This window comes from Solanum tuberosum, unplaced genomic scaffold (assembly GCF_000226075.1).
Source record: "Solanum tuberosum cultivar DM 1-3 516 R44 unplaced genomic scaffold, SolTub_3.0 scf00245, whole genome shotgun sequence".
NCBI classification, from domain to species: Eukaryota; Viridiplantae; Streptophyta; class Magnoliopsida; order Solanales; family Solanaceae; genus Solanum; species Solanum tuberosum.
In genome coordinates, this window is record NW_006239167.1 from 641037 (window position 1) to 662421 (window position 21385).

The 21385-nt window shown below is 36.1% G+C and overlaps 2 protein-coding genes across 4 annotated transcripts; both read left to right on the plus strand.

The window, feature by feature from the left end:
• Nucleotides 1–1265: 1265 nt before the first annotated feature.
• Nucleotides 1266–11861, plus strand: LOC102585852 (uncharacterized). Of its 2 annotated transcripts, XM_006357245.2 has the most exons (9): nucleotides 1266–1560; nucleotides 1716–1966; nucleotides 6355–6502; nucleotides 6597–6747; nucleotides 6871–6996; nucleotides 7084–7164; nucleotides 7720–7912; nucleotides 7990–8260; nucleotides 11250–11861. In XM_006357245.2, the coding sequence occupies exons 2-9, from the start codon at nucleotides 1769–1771 to the stop codon at nucleotides 11522–11524; spliced, it is 1443 nt and encodes a 480-aa protein (XP_006357307.1). In that variant the 5' UTR covers nucleotides 1266–1560; nucleotides 1716–1768; the 3' UTR covers nucleotides 11525–11861. The 2 variants fall into 2 exon arrangements, with proteins under 2 accessions (XP_006357307.1, XP_006357306.1); XM_006357244.2 differs by having other exon boundaries at nucleotides 1266–1966.
• A 2871-nt stretch (nucleotides 11862–14732) lies between these two features.
• Nucleotides 14733–21166, plus strand: LOC102586415 (uncharacterized). 2 transcript variants are annotated; one of them, XM_006357246.2, is made up of 11 exons: nucleotides 14733–14909; nucleotides 15447–15544; nucleotides 15835–16020; nucleotides 16112–16223; nucleotides 16315–16348; nucleotides 16482–16519; nucleotides 16622–16656; nucleotides 16731–16883; nucleotides 18036–20515; nucleotides 20676–20753; nucleotides 20857–21166. In XM_006357246.2, exons 2-11 carry the CDS (start codon nucleotides 15471–15473, stop codon nucleotides 20922–20924), a joined length of 3258 nt encoding a protein of 1085 aa, XP_006357308.1. In that variant the 5' UTR covers nucleotides 14733–14909; nucleotides 15447–15470; the 3' UTR covers nucleotides 20925–21166. The 2 variants fall into 2 exon arrangements, with proteins under 2 accessions (XP_006357308.1, XP_006357309.1); XM_006357247.2 differs by lacking the exon at nucleotides 14733–14909 and adding an exon at nucleotides 14927–15278.
• The last annotated feature ends 219 nt before the right edge of the window (nucleotides 21167–21385 follow it).

Here is a 21385-nt window from a genome sequence, read left to right on the forward strand (position 1 = left end):
TTTAAACAAGATAGCAAATTCTGAATTGGATCACAACAGATCTGAAAAACAAGATAGTAAATCTCAAATGAGAAATAAAAAGCTAAGGATGAAGAGTGGGGGAGTCATCCTTACATTGATAATTGATAAAGCTCAAATCCACCATGAATGCACAAAGAAGGAGATGGGAAAGCTCAAATTCCAAACTCTTCTTTTTCTACACCTCAAATATTTTTTATTTCTTTTTTGCTTTAGTTTCTATTTTGGTGTCCTTTGTTTAGTTTTTTTTCTCGGTTTCTACGGATTTGAACAGGTCCCTATGTTTTGTGGGCATCTTTTTAACCAAGAGGAATATTACATGGAGGGATATTAATTTCTTCACTCCATGGAAATTGTGTTAAAGAATATCACCATTGATTTCTATATAGAGGGTTTAGCAAGACATTAATTTTTAACTTGAAGGAATATTGATTTCTTCACCCCTCTACCATCTTTCTTCCCCTGCCCAATCCTCCATTTCTCTCTCTTTCTTCCTTCCCATGCTCTCCAGTTTTTTTTCTTTTTTTCGCACTTTCTCTTCCTCTCCAGATCAGAAACGAAATGTGCTACAATGTGTGAAGTGATAAATCTGATAATTTTGATGGATGAGAAATAATTATTAAATGTCTTTGTGAAATCAAATAGAATGTGGTGTAGAATTGTGTATAAATATTAGGATATATTGAGGTATTTTAATGGTGATTTATTTATATTAATGATAAAAAGAGGTTTATGGTGTTTCAAGTGATGGACAAAGTTGTATAAAATATGACTAAAAGTTATGAATGATGAAAACATAGACAAGAATGGTGATTTTTATGATTTAGGAAAGTGGTGATAATGGTGGAGATGGAAGTTGTGGTGATGAGATATAATTTGAAAAATGGAGAGAGATGGTTAAGGAAGAATGAGGGAGGAATGAAATGAAATAAATAATTAATATGTGTCATTTAAAATCTGACGTGGATGACGACGTGTCATTTTTTGTGAGTGTTTGAAGTTCACACAAAGCAAGGGGGTTTAAAATGGTGAGTTCCGTTGAGTTTAAGAGCTCATTTGACAAATAGTTAAGTAAAAAGATCCAGAATACAAACGCATACAAATATAAGGGTCCTCTAGACCATTTCGCCAATTCAAAATAACTTAAATATTACCTTTATATCTCTTCTCTAATACTACTAAATAATACCACATAATATATGAAATATTTCTTCCAATACTCCACCTAAGTGAGACTATCCTAAGTGAAGTAATTTGGTGCACCGTCAAAAGGCTTTGAAGATTTATTTTGAAATAAGTCCCTTGTTGACGCTCTTTCAAATTCCGACAAATTCCTCTTTTACTCTCTGGCCCCTCCCTCCTTCCCTCCCTCCCTCTTCTTCCAAAATCCAAACAGTGTTTCACTCACTCTTCCAATTTCCGGCTGAAATTGGTACTGTAGGAAGTAAAGTAAGCTCGTATGCCTGTAGAACTGTATACCTCATGCCCAGTTCCCCCAAAACAGCTACCAACAAAGTTTCTTCTCTGATTTTTTGCTATTTGGTGAGTGAGTTTCTCTGTCCGTGCAACTAACTACTGTAAAAATCTTACCTTTTTCATGGGTATTTAAAAGTTAGGGTTTATACATGGAAACCCATGTTTGTTTTTTACTCTAAACCCCAGAAACCTGATATTTTGTGTACATGTTTCTGTGTTAGGGTTTGAGATTTTGGGTGGAATCTCTTTTTAGAGCTGTTTTTGGGATTTAAGGATGGATGGAAGGAGGATAACTGCTAGTCCTCGCCCATGTTGTGGGAGGAGGGTGGTAGCAAAGAAGCGCCCACGCGGTGGAATGGATGGGTTCGTTAACAGTGTTAAGAAGCTTCAACGGAGAGAGATTGGTTCCAAGAGAGACCGTTCTTTCAGTATGAGCGATGCCCAAGAGCGTTTCCGGAATATACACTTACAGGTTTGTTGGATCTTCTTCTCAATTATTCTTAGTTGAGCTCCTATGTTTATGAGTAGAGGTTGAAAAAGCCTAGTTGGAATGGACTTCTTTTGGGGTTTTGGGGGTGGGTTGGTGTTATTGAATTTAAGGTGGTGAAGCTGAATCCAATGATTACTAGATAAACAATGAGGCAGGTGGGAGAACTTAGACAATTCTCGTTGATTTTAATGGAGCAAATTTTCATTAACCCATGAAGAGGATCATACATACCTATATTAAAAGTATCTAGAACTGATCAAAAGATTTCTTCAGACAAATGAAAGGAAAACCAGACACAGCTTAGATCATGAATCAACTAAGAGAGAAATCAAGTGTGCTTATTTGCCACTGCTTGAGTTTATGACCTAAAATAAGGTTGCTTTGGTGCTAGATCTTTCTAAGGGTGGCCTAAAACACATACATCAGTTCCTAATTTAATTTTTCTTAACCTTTGTTTGGATGCTTCATATGCAAATAACTCTTTATTTCCTTATAAGAGATACATGAGGAAAGGAGAAGTTTTTGTGTCTTAGCTTGCTAAGCAAGGGCGGAACTAGGTAGAGGGAAAGGGGTTTAACTTAATACCTTTGTTGAAAATTTACGTTGCGCGGTCTATTATGTTTTAGAAATATCATTGCGTAAATAGGTAAAAAACGATCTTATTTTTTTGTTGGTTGTATTAAAATGTTGAATCCCCTTGAGTAAGAGAGAATTCTAGTGAAGCGGCAAAGGATAACTTCCTTCTGGTCATATGTTCAAATTCTGGTGTGAAATTCTAATAATTTTTTGAATAAATATTTACCTCTGCCACTTTTCTGCTAGTAGTATGGAATTGTTGTTAGAGGTTTGCACATGAACAGTATGCTCATCCAGAGTTTGTTGCTAAAGGTTTATAGTGAAAACAGAGTGTAGAAGTGGAGAAGCCGTTTATTGTTTTTGTTCAGAAAGTGTGACGTGCATTGTACAATTTTATTGGTGTAGAAGGGGAAAATACCCGGCGTTAATGAAGTTGGGGCTCTGGTTTGGTATAATGGGTTGAATTGTGTATGTTTACAGATCCAGATGTTTTAATTAGATTTACTTTGTGTCTTTTCTGCTGCTCATCTTGGTGGTTTCCTAAATTGCTCGGACTCTCAAAAAATGTTGCGGCACCTGTGTCGGATCCTTCAAAAATGCACTACTCTTGAAGGATCTGACACACACCCGATGACATTTTTGAAGGTTCCGAGCAACATAGGTGATTTCTGTAGTTTAGGCTTCACTTAACAGAGTTGGGCTGCATATCAGTCCTTTATTTATATATGTATTGGTAAGTCATGTTGGTCCGTTATTGTAAAAACAGACAAACTATTATATCTTAGGTGTATACAAGAGGTGCTCGGTTCTCAACTATGAAATTTGTGCTAAAATTAAGTACATAATTAGGAAGGATGATCTGAAGATTTTAACATGAGAATAGTCTCAATTTCCCCCCAAATTTGTCCATGGACTCGGGGAAAAGTATCCAATGTGGGTTGACGTAATCCCACCCGTATCCTGCACCCCCACCCACTCCTGCATCAGTCTCGTGTCAATACGGGCGCGGCAGTAAAAATGAAGAGTCCGCACAACTTAGTACTTACTATTTCTACTGTTGATAATTACTTTTAATGACAGTGATCTCAGAGAGCAAAATTTACATGTAGAAATAGTACATATGTACCAAATTGACCAAATTTATTCAAGTGAATAGTTCAGCATTGATCTTGACCAAAATGAAAGTAAGAGAGTACACACATGGGATTTAAAATGAAGATATGCAATGTTTATTCACTTTGTTTCATTAGTAAGTAGAAAAAGGAGAGTGCCCCCAAGGCCTAGCTCAAGTGGCAAAAGGTGGAGGATTTGTGGCTTAGGTTGCAGATTCAAGCCCCATGCTGGGTCACAGACGGATTTCTCGGTTATCAAAAAAAAAAAGTAGAAAAAGGAGAGTTCCCAAGCCATTTGAAATTGGATGTGGGGAGGAAAAAGTATATCCATCTCGCAGAACCAGTGTTGGAAAGCTCCTGTCCAGGCTGGCTTGGGAAGGCGAATGTAGACAACCTTATATCCTCATTGGAGAGAAGAAACAGGGTGTTAGTTGCAATATTAGTTGTAAATTTTTGTGGCTGTGCTGTAATATGTATCATGTTGAATGTGAATGCAAATTATCATATTCCTTATTGAAATAGAATAAAAATGTGAAGTCTTCTGTTTTTACCGTCAATGCCTTTTTCTTTAAATAAGCAGAGTATAAACAGAAATGGTAATATTACATAATGTAAATGACACTATCTCTATTATTGATGTCCTAGACTCAATCTAGTCGTAGAGAAGTGAAATTGGGAGTACATTTGTATATAAGGTTTCAATACAACCCATGTATTGTTTTGTGATATAATACAAGTTACCAAGTTAAAAAAAAAAGTTTAGGAAGTATAATAAGGGGAAGGGAAATTAAAATTCGACGCAGACGTTAATACAAATTCCATCCTTGAAGTTGCTCTCTAAAAGTCACTATTTGGACTGTATACTATGGTCATTTAGGAATTAAATTATCTTTAGAATCACCTCTTCTTAATGAGTCAATCTTGAAAACCATCCACCAGATCTTAACTAACTATTAAATTTGATTTCTTTCATGTCTCTTCTTCAACCTTTTTCTGTATAAGTATATATCTATCCTTTGGTTTTGGTAAAGTGGAATGAACAATAATCAGAATCCTGTGTGATTCTTATCTTCCTTTCGTCTCCTTTTGTTTCTCAGTTCTTATTTCTATGCTCATTCATCCATGCCCTGCACGCTTATCTCATTTTCTCCAGCATCTTCCTTTGCAAATTAGCCTCATACTCCACTTCATTCCCGATTCCCCTTTGTTATGTTCAAATGTAGTTTCCTTAATTGCGTGTTTGTTAGAATCTTCGTTCTGAAGTTTAATGTGTTATGTGTTGCATTAATATGACTAACATACAATATAAAACTACTTTGCAGAAATTATATGTGCTAGTCCCTTTGTTTCATTTTATATTGTGGTTTTTAACTGAGCATCACCCTCCTTAAACTTCACTTGTGGGGTTACACCAGATTTTTTGTTGTTGTTGTTGTTGTGGTGTTTAACTTAGCATTGAGTTTAAGAAAGACACTTGACACATACTAAAATACCCGTAGGACTTGTGGTTTTAAAACTTAGCCAAACCAAAAAGACCTTGTTTATACTTTTGCCTACACCATGTGGCTAAAGGTGGAGTATTTATTAGGCAAAAGTATGCTTTACTAGATAGGTAAACGATGTTCTGAGATGTGTGGCGTCGGAATTGTGATATCTTTTGTCTACAATGTAGTGGAACCCTATATTAGGTGATCTAATTTATAGGTTGTGCAACACATCTAGTTTCAATGCATGCTTCCAATTTTGAATAATTATGTTGACAAGTAGCTCATCAGTTGCTTCCTTGACACATAAGTTTTTGAACAAGCCACGGTAGGCAGCTAGTGGTTTGAAAACACAGGGGAGGTGCTCTTGGCATCCTTTGTTTAACGGCTTGTTTCCTAGGCTGAGGTTGCTCTGCTCATTCGTCTTATGGTACATTTCCATACAACATGACTTATTCCTTACGCTATGCATTCTGTTGTGATTTTGCAGTCTACTCATCGTCTGAGCAATTTGTAATATTTTCTTGGATTTCTATCTTTTATTTTTCCTAATTTGTATTTGGTGGTTAAATTTTGCATGAATAACTGGACAAATGTTAGTTGGAGTTGTGTCTTTCATGTCGCTAGAAACTTGTATACAGCTATGAAGCTGCAAAAAGATGAGAAGTATTTTGTAGATTGGATAAGTTGGGCTATTTTTTTGGATGTTGTTTTGATGTGTCCTTATTTATAAATTTTGGATGGTCTCTAGTGAAATTTTTCATTGTTTGTCCCTGAGATGGCATCTTATATTTATGTGATTTAGCATGGAGTAATTGTGTGTTGCCTGAATATCAAAAACTATAATAACCTGACCCTTCGGGGTGGCCCAGTGGTTTGGGCTTGGGACTTCCATGTTGGAGGTCTCAAGTTTGAAACCTTTTGCCAGCGAAAGCCGGGGGTTTGCCTTCTGGGTCGAGCTCGTCGCACCGGGCTTGCCTAGTGCGGGTTACCTCTCCTATGTGGTTTGCGAGCTATTGCATAGGAGCGGGGGTTTTTACACTGCGTGCACCCAAAGGGTAGCGGTTGCGGGTTTCCAGTCATAAAAAAAAAAACTAAAATATCCCTAGTTGAATTAGTTGTTCATTATTTTAGAATGCTGCCCTCACCTAGCATGTTTTTCTACTGAGTACTGACTGTTTTTATATGTGGTTCATAGGAGGAATATGATACCCATGATCCAAAAGGTCATTGTGCGTTAGTACTTCCATTTCTTAAGAAAAGGTCAAAGATAATTGAGATAGTTGCTGCCCGCGATATTGTTTTTGCCCTTGCTCAATCCGGTGTCTGTGCAGCATTTAGCCGAGGTAAAGAACAAATATTAGTAATTCTCAATGTTATATTCCTTCTATGAGCACCTTTGTGATTGAAAGCGAATTGACACACATCTTGGTGGTACAGAATCAAACCGGAGGATATGCTTTCTGAATGTCAGTCCAGACGAAGTCATACGAAGTTTGTTTTACAATAAAAACAATGATTCATTAATCACTGTTTCAGTCTATGCTTCAGATAATTTCAGTTCCTTGAAATGCAGAACAACAAGGATTGAGTATGAAATTTTGATATTGTTGTTTGATCACATTTAATTTTTTTTTTTAAATATTGTTGTTTGATCACATTCTGCTAAATATTTTTTTTAGTTCTAATTCAATATATTTGTCAATGGTATTAGATACATAAGGAGGGGTAAACCAGATGCTGGGTTTGCTCTATTTGAGTCTGAATCATTAAAATGGCCTGGTTTTGTGGAGTTTGATGATGTGAATGGAAAAGTTCTTACTTACTCTGCCCAGGATAGGTAAAATTTTGGTACTGAAGTCCTTCCTGTGATCAATTTTAGTAATTTTGTTTGATGTACTTATACAATCCTTTTTACTTTTGACAGCATATATAAGGTGTTTGACCTGAAGAATTATACAATGTTATACTCGATATCAGACAAGAATGTTCAAGAGATAAAAATCAGGTAACTTCATCACTTCTTCAAGCATGCATACACATGCTCATTTTTGCCATGACTAGTTAGTGTTATAACTTATGTGCATGGAAATGCTCTACATAATCATGCGGTAGATGTCATTTCCAGTATATGGAAGTGTATTATTTTACATTTGCTGGAGTTGCTAGCTCCATTTGTTCCTATGCTTTTGTAATTGTATTTTTTTTTTTTTTTAATGTTCTCCTGTTTTAGTAGTCTCTCCGACTCTTTTTGATGTGTCCTAATGTTGGTGACAGTTATTGTAGGTTTATCTCATCTATTACTATTATGGTTATGATTCTTTTGAGATACCTGTTAATTCTGGGAGATTGGGATGAACAATGCTCTTTTAAGTCTTGAGATCTGTAAGGTCGCGATTAAGTGAAAAGGATGGTTTCAATAGATAGAATAATGTACTTCTTGGCAGTTTGGTCTGTTGTGTTTATTCATATACACTTTTCCAAAACTGTGCAGTAGTTTGATTTCTTAAGAAATGGTTATCTTGACTTACAATTTTTGTTCTCTTCCTTTTCCCATTTGCAGTCCAGGAATCATGCTGCTAATATTTACCAAAGCTAGCAGCCATGTTCCTTTAAAGATTCTCTCCATTGAGGATGGCACTGTTCTCAAATCTTTCAACCACCTGCTTCACCGAAATAAGAAGGTTGATTTCATTGAACAGTTCAATGAAAAGCTTCTTGTCAAACAGGAGAATGAAAATCTTCAGATTCTTGATGTGAGTTACTATCACCTTTTCTATTGTATCTTTTAGCTTTCTTTATCGTCAAGTCTTATAGCTGTTGAATTTAATAGGTCCGCAATTCTGAGTTGACAGAAGTCAGCAGAGCCGAATTCATGACCCCATCAGCATTCATATTTCTGTATGAGAATCAGTTATTCTTAACGTTCAGAAATAGAACAGTAGCTGTTTGGAATTTCCGTGGGGAGCTTGTGACTTCATTTGAGGATCACTTGTTATGGCACCCTGACTGCAATACAAACAACATATATATTACTAGTGATCAGGACCTTATTATTTCATATTGCAAAGCTGATTCTGATGATCCCTTATCAGAAGCAACTGGTACGTCAGTATGATAATTTAACATTATTCTTGATATTTGAAAAATGTAATATACTTTTGGACGTGAGATTATATCATACTCCCTCCGGTCCCTATTAAATGGTGGTTCTTGCTTTTATATTTAGTCCAAAATATATCTTTTCTTAAATAATCTATTATCTTTTTTCCTTCCAACTTTACCCTTATTTACATGAGCGAATTTTTACAAAACCAAAAAACCTTATTAAATAGGTACAAATTTTAATAAGGGTAATTTAGTGAAAACACTTGTGGGTCTCGAAGGGGAACTTTGGGGGACATAAAGGGGACGAGTGGTGGAATGGGGAGGTTAAAGTGGAAAGCAAGAAGGCTGCTTAAATGAAGTTGGTGGAGAGCAAATATGATGAACATGGAGAGGTATAAACTTGTGAAAAAGGAAGCGAGGACGAAGGTTATGGCGGCTAAAATGACTACATTTAGACACTTGTATGAAGAATTAGAGAACAAAGGTGGGGAAAGAAGTTATATATGCTCGTGAAGGTGAGGGACAGGAGGGCTTGTGACCTAGACCAAGTGAGATACATTAATGATGATGATGATAAAGTACTAGTGGAAGAGGCACACACTAAACGAAGATGACAACCGTACTTCCATCAACTCTTAAATGAATGAGGAGACGAGAATATTTGTGCTTGGTGATTTAGAGCACTTTGAGCGTCATCGAGATTTTAGGTATTGCAAGTGTTTTAAGTTTGAGGAGGTTAAGGGGGCAATTCATAAGATGAGAGGGGAAGAGAGACCAAGCCAAACGAGATTCTTGCGGAATTTTGGAAGAGTTCAAGCAAAATAGGTTTGGAGTGGCTAATTGGGTTTTTCAATGTCATTTTCAAGACAATTAAAGTGCCTGAAGAATGTGGGTGGAGTACAATGATCCTATTGTATAAGAATAAAGGCGAGGTACGACATTACAACAACTATAGGAGTATCAAACTACTAAGTCATGAAAGTTCGGGAAAGAGTGGTCGAGATGAGGACTAGGAGGAAACCCGTGTATTTCTGAGAACTGATTTGGATTGATGTCTGGTTGATGAACAACATAAGTCAATCATCTTTTAAGGAGACTGTTGGCACAACATATAGAGAAGAAAAGCGACTTGCATATGATGTTCATTGACCTAGAAAAGGCATATGATAAAATCCCGAGAGAGGTTTTATGAAGATGCTTGGAGTCTAGAGGTGTACATCTGGTATACTATGTCACCAAAAATGTTGTCGCACCAATGTCAAATCCTCCAAATATGCATTACTTTTGGAGGATCTGACACACACCTGTCAACATTTTTGAAGAATCTAAGCAACATAGGTGGTATACATTAGAGTGATTATGAAAATGTTCGATGGAGCCAAAATCAGAGTGAGGATAGTTAGAGGAGACTCAAACATTTTCCAGTCAAGATGGGATGCATTAGGGATTAACTCTCAGCTCGTTTTTATTTGCCTTGGAATGGATGAATTGACACGACATATTCAAGGGAAAGTACCATGGCACATGTTATTTGCAGACGACATTATATTGATCGACGAGACACGCGACTAGAACTTTGTAGACAAACCCTAGAGTCTAAGGCTTCCGGCTGAGCAGGACTAAGTCAGAGTATATGGAATGCAAGTTCAGTGTAAGGAGGTGGAGGGGGGGGGTGATGATTGATACATAAGTCATCCCCGAGAGGAGAGGCTTTTAGTATCTCGAGTCTATAATCCAAGAAAACAGAGATCGACGAGGATGTTACTCGCGGTATTGGAGAAGGGTGGATGAAATAGAGGCATGCATTCGATGTCGTATGTGATAAGGATGTATCACCGAGACTTAAAGGTAAGTTCTAAAGTGGTTGTTAGACTGACTATGTTGTACGGGTGGAGTGTTGGCTAGTCGAGGTCGCACCTTCAAAAGATGAAGTAACAAAAGTGATGCTTAGATGAATGTGTGGGCATACTAGAAGAGACAAAATTAGGAACGAAGATATATGAGGCAAGGTGGGAGTAATCTCTGGGGTGGACAAGATGTGGGAAGCGAAGCTAAGATGGTTCGGACATGTAAAAAGGAGGAGCACATATGCCCCAGTGAGGAGGTGTGGGAGGTTGGTGGTGATAGGTTTGAGGGGAGGTAGCAGTAGACTAAGGAAGAATTGGGGAGAGGTGAGACATGACACATTTTCAGCTCACCGAGGACATAATCTTAGATAAGAAAGCATGGATGTCAAGAATTAGGGTAGACAACTAGTAGGTACTTGAATATTTTCTCTCTTCCAAGTGGTATGGCTCTAGGCTGGAGCACCTATCTGTTCTCTTATGGCCTTATCAATATTAGTATTATTATTATTATTATTTTGCTAGCATTACCTTGTTCTTTGATTTTATTACTACTATTGTTTCTTTTACTTTGGTTATATATATTATTTTTATTGTAAGTACTTTTATTTCTTCAATATTCTCATCATAGCGTTTTACTCTTGCACTTCTTTCAAACCATGTTTTGGAAAACAATATTTTTGAACCAAAGGTCTATCGGAAACAAGCTCTCTACTGACAAAGTTAGGGGTAAGGTTTATGTGTACCCCACACTATTTTAAACTCCCAACCCAATTTGTTGTTGTTGTACGTCTTACTTTCTAGGAGTGAATTTTTTTAAGGGGTGTGCTCAAGCTAAAAAACACCATATAAAATAGCTCGGAGGGAGTAATAAATATGATTAGAGCTCCTTGTTAAAAAAATAAAAAATGATTAGAGCTGATATGCCTTTTATATTTCTATTTGTTCTCTTTAAAATACTGCTTTCACCAGCATTGCTAAGCTTGGAGAAAGGAAGTAAATGATGTGGTCATTAGTCATGATCTGGATGGTTGGGAGTAGGGTGACTCAGTAGATTTTGATGCTTGCCTCGTGGTTTTATTATTTTTGATGTTCTATTCTTGTTTATAAATCTGTGAATATGACTGATCTGGTTTTACAGCGGGATCGATCAATATCAGCAACATTTTGACAGGCAAGTGCCTCGCTAAAATAAAAGCAACCGAAAGACGTACCACAGATGATTGCAGTTGCAGTACCAATTGCAATGGGCATGGTGGCAGAAGTTGCAACGCTAAGAAGCGTATCCAAGCTTCTAGAACTAGAAGCACAGTTGCAGAAGCCCTGGAAGATATCACTGCCCTTTTCTATGATGAAGAGCACAATGAGATCTATACTGGAAACAATTTTGGGCTGATCCATGTATGGTCCAACTGAAGGTCGACATTGAATGCCATTCTCTGAATATGTCAAAAAGGTGACACAAATATGCCACGAGAAGAATTCACCATTGAATGCCATCTTCTCGTCTGGCTCGCTCGCTGTGTTTTTTTTATTTTATTTGTAGTGTTACCCCCGAGAAGGGGAGATGATTGGATTTGTGACATCTATTTACTTCACAGTGCATGTCTGTTAATAATTTGGTTTACCCAGTGATATTTCTTTTGAACTAGAGTGAGTTGATAGTTTCTAGTGTTGGGAGTGTTTCTTTAACTTTGGCTTTCTACTGAGTTGTACAGACGGTGAAATGGCTGAGAGCATATTATACTGTTAACCTGCATTTGTGTAAAATTGAAAAGCAAACCATAATTTAGATGTGATGATGAATCAATTGAAAGTCGTTATCACAGTGTTTATAAAAAACAAGTCTAAACAAAATATTACAACAAATATCTTCAAGAATCTTATATGCAAATGGCATAGACGAGTGAAGAAGATATTGTATAGAATGTGCTGTGGTTGGCTTGTAATTGTCACCATAAATAATTCACAAATAGAAAATGATCTGGAATGTGTCTCAATCTTCTAAGTCTAGAAAGATAAGCATACATGAATAACGGTTCCATGCTGGTCATTTGCACTTTTGTCCCGATTTTGATTTTTAATTTTTGAATTTACTTTTTCACAGTGTATAAGTTTATATTTTCGCATCATAATATTATCTTGGAGTTTGATTTCTCAAGGAAAGAAACTGCAAATCAGTTCATTTGAACACCAGCCCATTTGAAGAGTAAAACTTAAAGACCACTTGAACCTCATTTGAAAGACAAAGATTAAAGATCAATTCATTTGATGGATAAATCGCGCAATTAAATGTTTTCATACGTGATATGTCTGGCTCCTTCCCTCTTGTTTTCTCTTTAATGTTTTTAGTACAAATTTTACTGATAAAACAAGAGAATCTATGATAATAAGTACTACCTCCGTCCACTTTTAATTGTCATAGTTTCTCTTTTTAGAGTTAAACGATACTCTAATAACTTTGACAAATATTTTACGATGTATTTTTTCATCATATTATATGCAAAAAATAGCAATTTATAGTAATTTTCGTATAGTTTTTGAATATCTAAAATTTTTGTTTAAAATATCGAATTAATATAATCTAATTTAATTTTAAAAATTAATTTAATTAACTCTCGAAAAATGTATCATGACAATTAAAAGTGGACCAGTGTAATGGTCTGCTAAGACGAATACTCCAAGCCCCAAGGTGCAACATTTTGCACGAGGTAAACGCTTTTGCCTATTTAAATTTCTAACTGAATAATCTTTATTATAATAAATTCACAAAATTTGAGATACGTGGAGACTGAACGAAACTAATTAGTACTTATGTAACATATTTTTCTTTTTAGTTTAATCAAAATTTGAAAATAATTAGCATTACACTTTTCTTCTATATGTAATAAAAACTTTTATAATCCTATAAATGCTAGATAGGTTTAATTTTTTTTTATAGCTATACAAATGCTATATCATAGCTTAGAATACGAGTTTTAAAAGTTTTTATTAAAAAAATCATTATCGATTCAACTTATTTATGTCACATGAATGAAAAATGAGGAGTAGAAAACTAGCAATTGCACTGCCGTAACTAATTATAATAGTAGTCAATTAGTCACTATCAGGCTTCGATTTACAATTTTTTTTCTTTTGGCAATTAGCTGACATTTTGTTAATCACCAAGTACTCGAACAAAACCAGAGCATACATCTAATGAATGCTCATCTAAATCCAGCACCTAACTTCCATATATATACCAAAAAAAAGGACGCATAAACTAAAAGCCAAACGTGATAGCTCACAATCATTATGGCATGACTTTAACCATAAAAAATGTCGTGTAACGGATGAGACTGCTCACCTTTTAACCAGAGGTCTGGGTTGAAGGATATATAAAAAAAATTCTTGATAGGGAGTGCTTCCCTTCAAATGGGACCCTACTGACTACATGACACAAATTCAAATTAGTTGGACTCCAATACAAATACCGAACATTAGTATATCCTCAAAGTAAATGTGATTTTAGCTGAGGTTGGCCTTTAAACCATTTCAAGCAATGTCAAAAAGCTATATGCATGGAACGTACGTGATTGCTTGCATTTACTCAATTAATGTTTAATCCTATTTGTAGAAATTAATGTAAAGGATTTTTCTTTGTTTCACTTTTTCTTTAACACAACAAAAGTAAATTTTACCCTTTCCACTGTTGGAAACAATTGCAAACTACTAAATCCTTTATATAGTCAGTTAGTTACAGCCAAATTTTTAAAATTAGAAAGCTAATCCCTCCCATTCCAATTTCTATGAGATCGCTTGATTTGATATAATATTTTTTTTAAAAAAAGGATTTCTTTTTTGAAATGTGTTCTAAAAAAAACCTTAGATATTTATATGTGCATAAATTATTTCTTTAAAAAATTAAAAGAAAAATTTTAAAGTTAAATTATGAAAATATGCCTTTTTTTAATGAACTAAATAAAAAAAGGTGTCACGTAGACGGAGACAAAAAGACCAAAGACAATTAGCAGGAAAGTACTAACAAAGAATCGGAGGAGAAAGCAACAATACAACTTTAAGAAACAATACTTCCTCTTTCCCAATTTAAATATCTTAATTTGAAAAATAATGAGAGACGTTGAAATTTTCTATTTTAAACTTTGTTAGAATGTTGAAATTGAAAAAACTACAGACATTTTTATTTGAAATAGATTTAAAAATTAAAAAAATTAAATTGATACTTAAATTGATACGAACGGAGTCATAAGATGAGAGGACCAGTCAATAATTTTATACTAATCAAACTTAAGTTTGAAAAAAAACAAAATTAAAGAAAAAAAAAGTGGAAAAACATTACATGATGAGGCAATAATAAACACATCTAACATATTAATCAAAGGTTGTCCCCACTTGCACTGTCTCCTTGGCTTTATTTGTCTTTCATTCTGCTAATTAGGCAGCCTTTTTCCAAACGCAATCTCTCGAAATACAGTAAAATTTATTTGGTGAAATTTGAATTTTAAAGTTTTCAAAAAATGAAATCTTGATTATAAATTAATTAATCATAATTATATCATGATAACACCCATTTTTATGACAATGATATACGTTTTGATTCTCTACAAATGCACATATTTTATTCTCTACAACACGCTGTTTCTTAGCTTACTCTTCTTTTTATTTATTTATCTTCTCCCTCACACTTTAAAGTTGTGTGCTTTTTGAGCTTTTAGCTTTACACTCCACTGTGTTTGTCCACAATTTTGAAAAAATCAGTTTAACATTTTAGCTTCAAATCCCACTTCAATCTTCATTTTCTGTAAGTAATTCCACCTGCATTTTTACATTTTTTAACAAACCCAGAAAGAGTATTACAAGTTGATGCATATAGATTTTTTTTATTGTTTTTGAAATTTGAGTTGTTGTAAGGGTGTGCATTGACTTGATGGAACATGGGGTTTGCTTGTCGGTGGTCCTTTTGCCCCAAGATTGAATCTTTTTAAATTTAGATCTAATTTTTCAATGTGGGTTGGTGGGGTCTTTATTGTTTTAGCTCAATTCTTGCTTTACTCACCTTTCACACTTTAGATTTAACTTGTGTCAAGTTGTTAGTGCCATAGAAAAAATTTAGGCAATCTTGCTTGGAGTTTAGTTCCCGTAAAGCTATAATATGTAAAATCGTGATCAGGTGATGTATTGATTTGGTGGCTATTTTTAGTGTTATTCTTGGTGTAAATGTTTTGTTTGTTAGTTTCTTTCCTCAATCAAATAGATACGTAATGCAGATGATGAGTTTTCTATCAGGAGCATCCTAATATAGGGATAATGTAATGTAATTTAGTGTTGTTTTTACCAGGTTGAGTGTTTTTGAGGGATCAAGATGGTGGAGGGAGGTGTGGATGCTGATGTCTTGCTGGAGTATGTTGAATTTAAGATTTTTCCGAGCCAGGGGAGGTTAGACTTTTGTTTTCTATTCAACTGATTTCATTCGTGTTGCGATCTCATAGTTCTTGCAGTGGTATCTTTAAGAGGTTTGATCAATCTTTGACTCATTGTATTCTTTGGCCAAAATGAAGTGGATACTATCTTTAAGATTGACAATTCGTTGATCCAGTGCAACTAATTTAAAATACCTGTTGTGTTTGTATATATTACTGTAGTAACACAATGCTTAATGAATTCGACATGGATGCTACTTTGGATAATGAGCTTGTTCAACAATTTGTTTTTCCTTCTTGACATAGGTATGAGACACTTATGATCTATGGAGACAAGGTAGAGGCAGCATCCTCGGGGCTTCTGAAGCAATTAGTGCTACATTCTCCCAAAATCAAATCATTGCACTCCAAAGGCTCAGATTCCTGCTTCAAATTTAAGCCTCTGGGTAATCTTAGTGATGCCAAATGGTTTACGAAATCCACGTTAATCAGGTTTATTCATACAACATCATTTGTTTCAAACTATTCCTTCGTTTGTTCTAAGTGCTCATATTCTCACACTGCAATTCCTCCTCCTTTTCAGGTTTCTTCGTATTATAAGTTCATCAGATATAATTGATGTGGCCAAGGCAACGGTAAATGAAATATCACAGCTTGAAGATGCTCGAAAGTTTCATCTTTCTTTGTACTCAAAGGTGCTTTGGGTTTTTAACATCCTTTGTGCTCCTTCAATTATTTCATTGAAACATGTGGCAAACAGAATACTAAGCTCGTTTACTCTTTTAGGGTCCTCAAGATCATACTGGGAGTGAGGAAACAGGTTAGTTCTACTATTCTGTGCTTGGCAATATTAAACATAAAATCGCATCATGTCCTATTCTGCTTTGAATTATGCCTAGACTAATTTGACTCTGTTGCCTCGCAAGTGATATCCTTTCTTATTCTTCCTGCAGATGTCAGCTACTCAAATTGTGCGGCACCAACAGTTGATGTAATTCGATCTCTCCTTTTTTGCGAATCATCTTCTTTATTTCACAGAGATTATAGCTTATATATATATTTGAAGCTAACATGATTACTGATTTCTATTCAGGATGATGATAACCCTTCTTCATCAGATGCTTCCAAGTATCTCCTCGGGACTCTTTAAAGTTTATATTATATAATTATTCCAGCAGCTCCTAAAATTCTCATTTGAACAGGAATGAATTATTGCGGGCAATGGACTTGAGGCTCACTGCATTAACAGAGGAATTAGCTACTGTTTTTGACCAATCTGTTGGCACCAAATGCTCTTTTGGGGATATCACTAACATAGAGAAGTTCTCTTATTATTTTGGAGCTGTTGACTTAAGGTAAGTTAATGGACTGAAAAGGCGACTGAAGCCAGAAGGTTTCTCTTTTACGTACATCAAATCATGTCCCCCTCTAACTATGTAACTTTTTGCACATGAATGGACATGGTAGGGATCAAGCCTAACTCCCCACATTAAGGACTCACAATCCTTAATGATGGGTTGATTAAAAAATAAAATATAAAAAATTATGTAGCAATTTCTACGTTTTGTCAACATTTCGCTGAACTTTTAGTTTGCATACTATTTTGAGTGATCATGTTATAATGGAAGCCACATTTACCTTTTGGTTCAATTTTAACTACCAGAACAACAACGACAACATGCCTAATGAAATCCCACTAAGTGGGGTCTGGGGAGGATATAGTGTACGCAGACCTTATCACCACCTCGTGGAGATTGAGAGGTTGTTGCCGAAAGACCCTTGTGCATCAAACCCAAGTAAAAGAAGAAGAAAATAATATGAAGAAAACATAGTCATTAATACCCTTGCAGCAGTGCAAAGTCTACGAGAAAAAAACACTAACAATGGTAAAATAGTGTGATAATCGCAAGCACAATAAAAAACACATAGCAAGAATTATAAGGGTACTACTAGAACTACGACATGCACCCCTACTATCCCTCTACCCTAATATGCGACCTCCACTCCTTCCTATTGTGGCATGGAAGGAGTTATTTTCGAATTATCAATGAGTTGATCGGAGGTCTTCCTAACCCTTTCTAGTGGACATAGAGCCATTTGGTTGAGAGGAGAGACTTGAGTTCTGGATTTTGACTTTGTCAAATTAAGGTGACTTAGCTATCCTTGCTCACACGAGGAAATTCCATCTTGAAGGCCTTGGTGCTTCCTAGTTTTACCAGTTTAGATTGTAGTCCTTTTTCTGCACGTGTGTTTGTTACGGAGAGATTGCAAATATTCTTCTTCCAATTTCTTTTGATATAATGTGGGAGAGGGGGAATCATTCAGTTCCTTGGGGCAATAGGACTTTGGAAACTGAAACTAAAAACTTCTGAGTAGTGAATGTTTTCTTTCATATGTAGTTTAACTTATAAATAGGCTCGTTCTACCTATCAATGATGTGAAACTAAATCTTCTAGAACCGAGATATGTGGTTTTGGTAATGACCAAGGATGTGCTGTCTATTTTAGGAACTGTCTGCGAAAGTTTGTTGCATTGAGGCAGGAGAACACAAATGGTGATTCTCTTGGTAAAGAGCCATCTCTCTCTAAAAACGATGCCAGGAATGAAAAAACTGGTCCAGTAGGGAGTACTTCTAAGACATCCAAACCACCACAATCAGATACAGCTGTGAAATATAGTGCCTCGCCTGCGAAAGCAGCGCAGCTTGAGAGGCAAAGCTCATCAGCAAGTGAGGAATCAGCTTTGACAAGTGAGGAGGAACAACCATCGATGGAAAGGAGTCGGACCCTTATCAGATCTGCATCACCAAGGAGGTCTGCATCTCCAATGCGAAGAGTCCAAATTGGACGCTCTGGCTCACGACGATCCACTGCTTTAACAATAAAGAGTCTGAACTTCTTTCCTGCCAGGGAAAGGTCATTCTCTCATAGAGATGAATCTGCAAGCGATTGTGATGAGCAAGAACATGAGCAAACCTCAAAAAAATCTGAGAACAATTTACAAAGAATGAGTGTGCAAGATGCAATTCATCTTTTTGAAAACAAACAGAAAGGTCAAATAGTAGATTTTCAGAAGACAAAGTCATTATTGAATGTCTCAGTTGCTAATAAGGCGGTATTGAAGAGATGGAGTTCAGGGGTGTGTGAAAGTGCTAATCCAGTAGATGTTGCTTCTGGTGATCCGACTTCCCTGGCAGCCAATAAATTGGAAGATCAAGAATTTGAGAGCACTTTAGAAATGAAGCCAGAGTCTTATCCTACTCCCGAAATCTATGATGCTGAGGCTGTTGACAATGATTGCAAATCAAACTTACCTGAAGAAAGAGCATCTAGTCCAGAGGAAATGAGAAAGGAATGTCTCCCTAACCAAGGTGAAGAAACAGATCAGAAATTAAATGCCTCAGTCGAATGGACTCGAAAAAAGGAAGCAGAACTAAACCAATTGCTGATGAGGATGATGGAAACCAAACCTACCAAATATCAGAACTTGGCACCTGGTGATAGCAAACTCCAACGTCTTCCCAATGAGTGTAGAGGTGGCTTTTATGATCATTACAAAGAAAAGAGGGATGAGAAACTTCGTGGTGAAACTACCAGGAAGCAAGCAGAGAAGGGAAAGCAATTTAAAGCACTGCAACAAATTCTTGATAGGAAAAAAGCTGAGATGGTCTCAAAAAAAGCGAGTAATGATAGTAAAAAATCAAATATAAAGAGAACACAGAAAGCAGTGAAGAACTTACCTGAATCTTCCAATCCCAGAAGTGGAACTCCTAATCCTGCTGTTGTAAAGAAAGTTCCATTGAAAACATCACCATTGCCAGCTACCCGCAAATCATGGCCATCTGCACCTTCACCAAGGGCTGCAGGGATATCACCTGCTAAAACTCCAGGTACTACACCTACCCGCAGAATATCCCAGCCAGCACCAGCCGCTCCACGGTCAAGCGAAAAGGTTGAGAAATTACAACCAAAGACAGTGAGAGCAACTGAGAATGGTACCAGAAGAACTGTTAAAGGTGTAAGTGAAAAGAAGTTAGAAACTGTGACAAAAACTAGCAAACCTAGAAGATCCAAAGTTCAGCCTGCATCTGAAGATTCTGCTTTCTCAGCGAAACCTAAGCTCAGCAAGGTAACAAAGAAAAGTAGTGTGATGCCTCTGGAATCAAAGGAGACAAAGCCTTTTCTTCGTAAGGGCTCACGTACTGGATCTGCTCCTAGCTCTGGTCTTGGTCCAGTTGTAAAGGTTAAAGTTGCATCTCAGCCTGAAGAGAGTGTGACGGATTCTGTTGATTCGGTTAAAATGGAAGAGAAAGAGATGGCTTCTGTTTCTTTTGATCATGTTAATCAAGTGCAGGATAAGGGTCTTGAAGATTTAAAAGTCCACGAGGATAAAGACTCTGAAGCTCAGGCAAAGATCCCCCAGAAATATGAAAATGCAGAAAGATTTGATATGGTCACTTCAAATGACACTGATGATTTTGGAAGGATTGAAGATTCTACCCCAAAAGAAGAGGTCGAAGGAGAGCCAAACATCTCACCTAGTGCCTGGGTGGAAATAGAGGAGCTCGAGGCTAAGTCTTTTCCAAGTAATGGTGATTTCTGTAATAATGATTCTTTGGGTGATGTTGCACCTGTAAGAGTCTCAAGTCCACGAGTTCGTCATTCTCTTTCTCAAATGCTGCTCGAAGACAACGGTGAAACTGATGTAATTGACTGGGGTAATGCTGAGAATCCACCAACCATGATCTATCAGAAAGATGAACCTAAAGGTTTAAAGCGGCTTCTGAAGTTTGCTCGAAAAAGTAAGACTGATGCAAATTCAACTGGTTTTTCAAGCCCCCCTGTCTTTTCTGAGGGAGAGGATGATCCAGAGGATTCTAAAGTTCTTACTAGGAGAAGTTCTGACAATCTATTAAGGAAGGCTACACTTCATTCAAAAAACGCTGGGCAACAAAAATCGTCATCATCTGAAGTCTACGAGCCATCTGGTATATTCTTGCTTCAGATCAAGCATTTCATTTTCCATTCTGATCACTGTTTTAGTTTGTTAATTTTAATCATTTCATATATGCAAGAGTGTTAAATTACTTTCTGATGGCCTTTGGTTGATCATTGTTATGGATTCTGGACATTTCTTTCTGTTTGCAGGACCAACTAGTATAGGCAAAATTGCTGCTAAGAAATTGCAAGAGGGACACATCTCAGCGTCAGCGACTACAACAAAAGGTTACTATGTTTTTTTTTTTTCCAATTCAAGTTTGACTTACTTTCTTGCCATAAACTTGTAATGAGTATGTTTTGCTAACATTGTGGTGCTTTTATGTTTCAGCAACACGATCGTTCTTCTCTCTTTCAGCATTCAAAGGAAGCAAACAAAATGATGCCAAGCTTCGATGAGAAACCTGCCTTAGTATAGGGGGATAAAATGTTGTAGCTTGTAATGTTTCTGTTTCTTTTTTTTTTTAAAAAAAGAAAAGATATCATAACAGAACAGCGGCCAAAGCAGAAGGTTCCATAGCCGCGGTTCTTCTTTAGAGATATCACCAAGTGAATAATTTGTTCCTAATAGTAAAGAAAACAATTTTTTGTTCATGCAAGGACCGTTTCTATAAAGCATAATATTACCATTTACCACTTCATCTCATTCTTATGTGTGAAAAAATGAAAACAGGAATGTTCAACTTCAAATGAAAATAATAATAATAATAATAATAATAATAATAATCCAAATTAACTTAACTAACATCTCAAAATATATCCTCCCGTCATTTTTAAATGAGAAAAATGAAACTTATGGTAGTAGAATTTTGTTGGCATTATAATACAATTTTGTTGGTGTTAGTAGAAGCGTAAAAGAG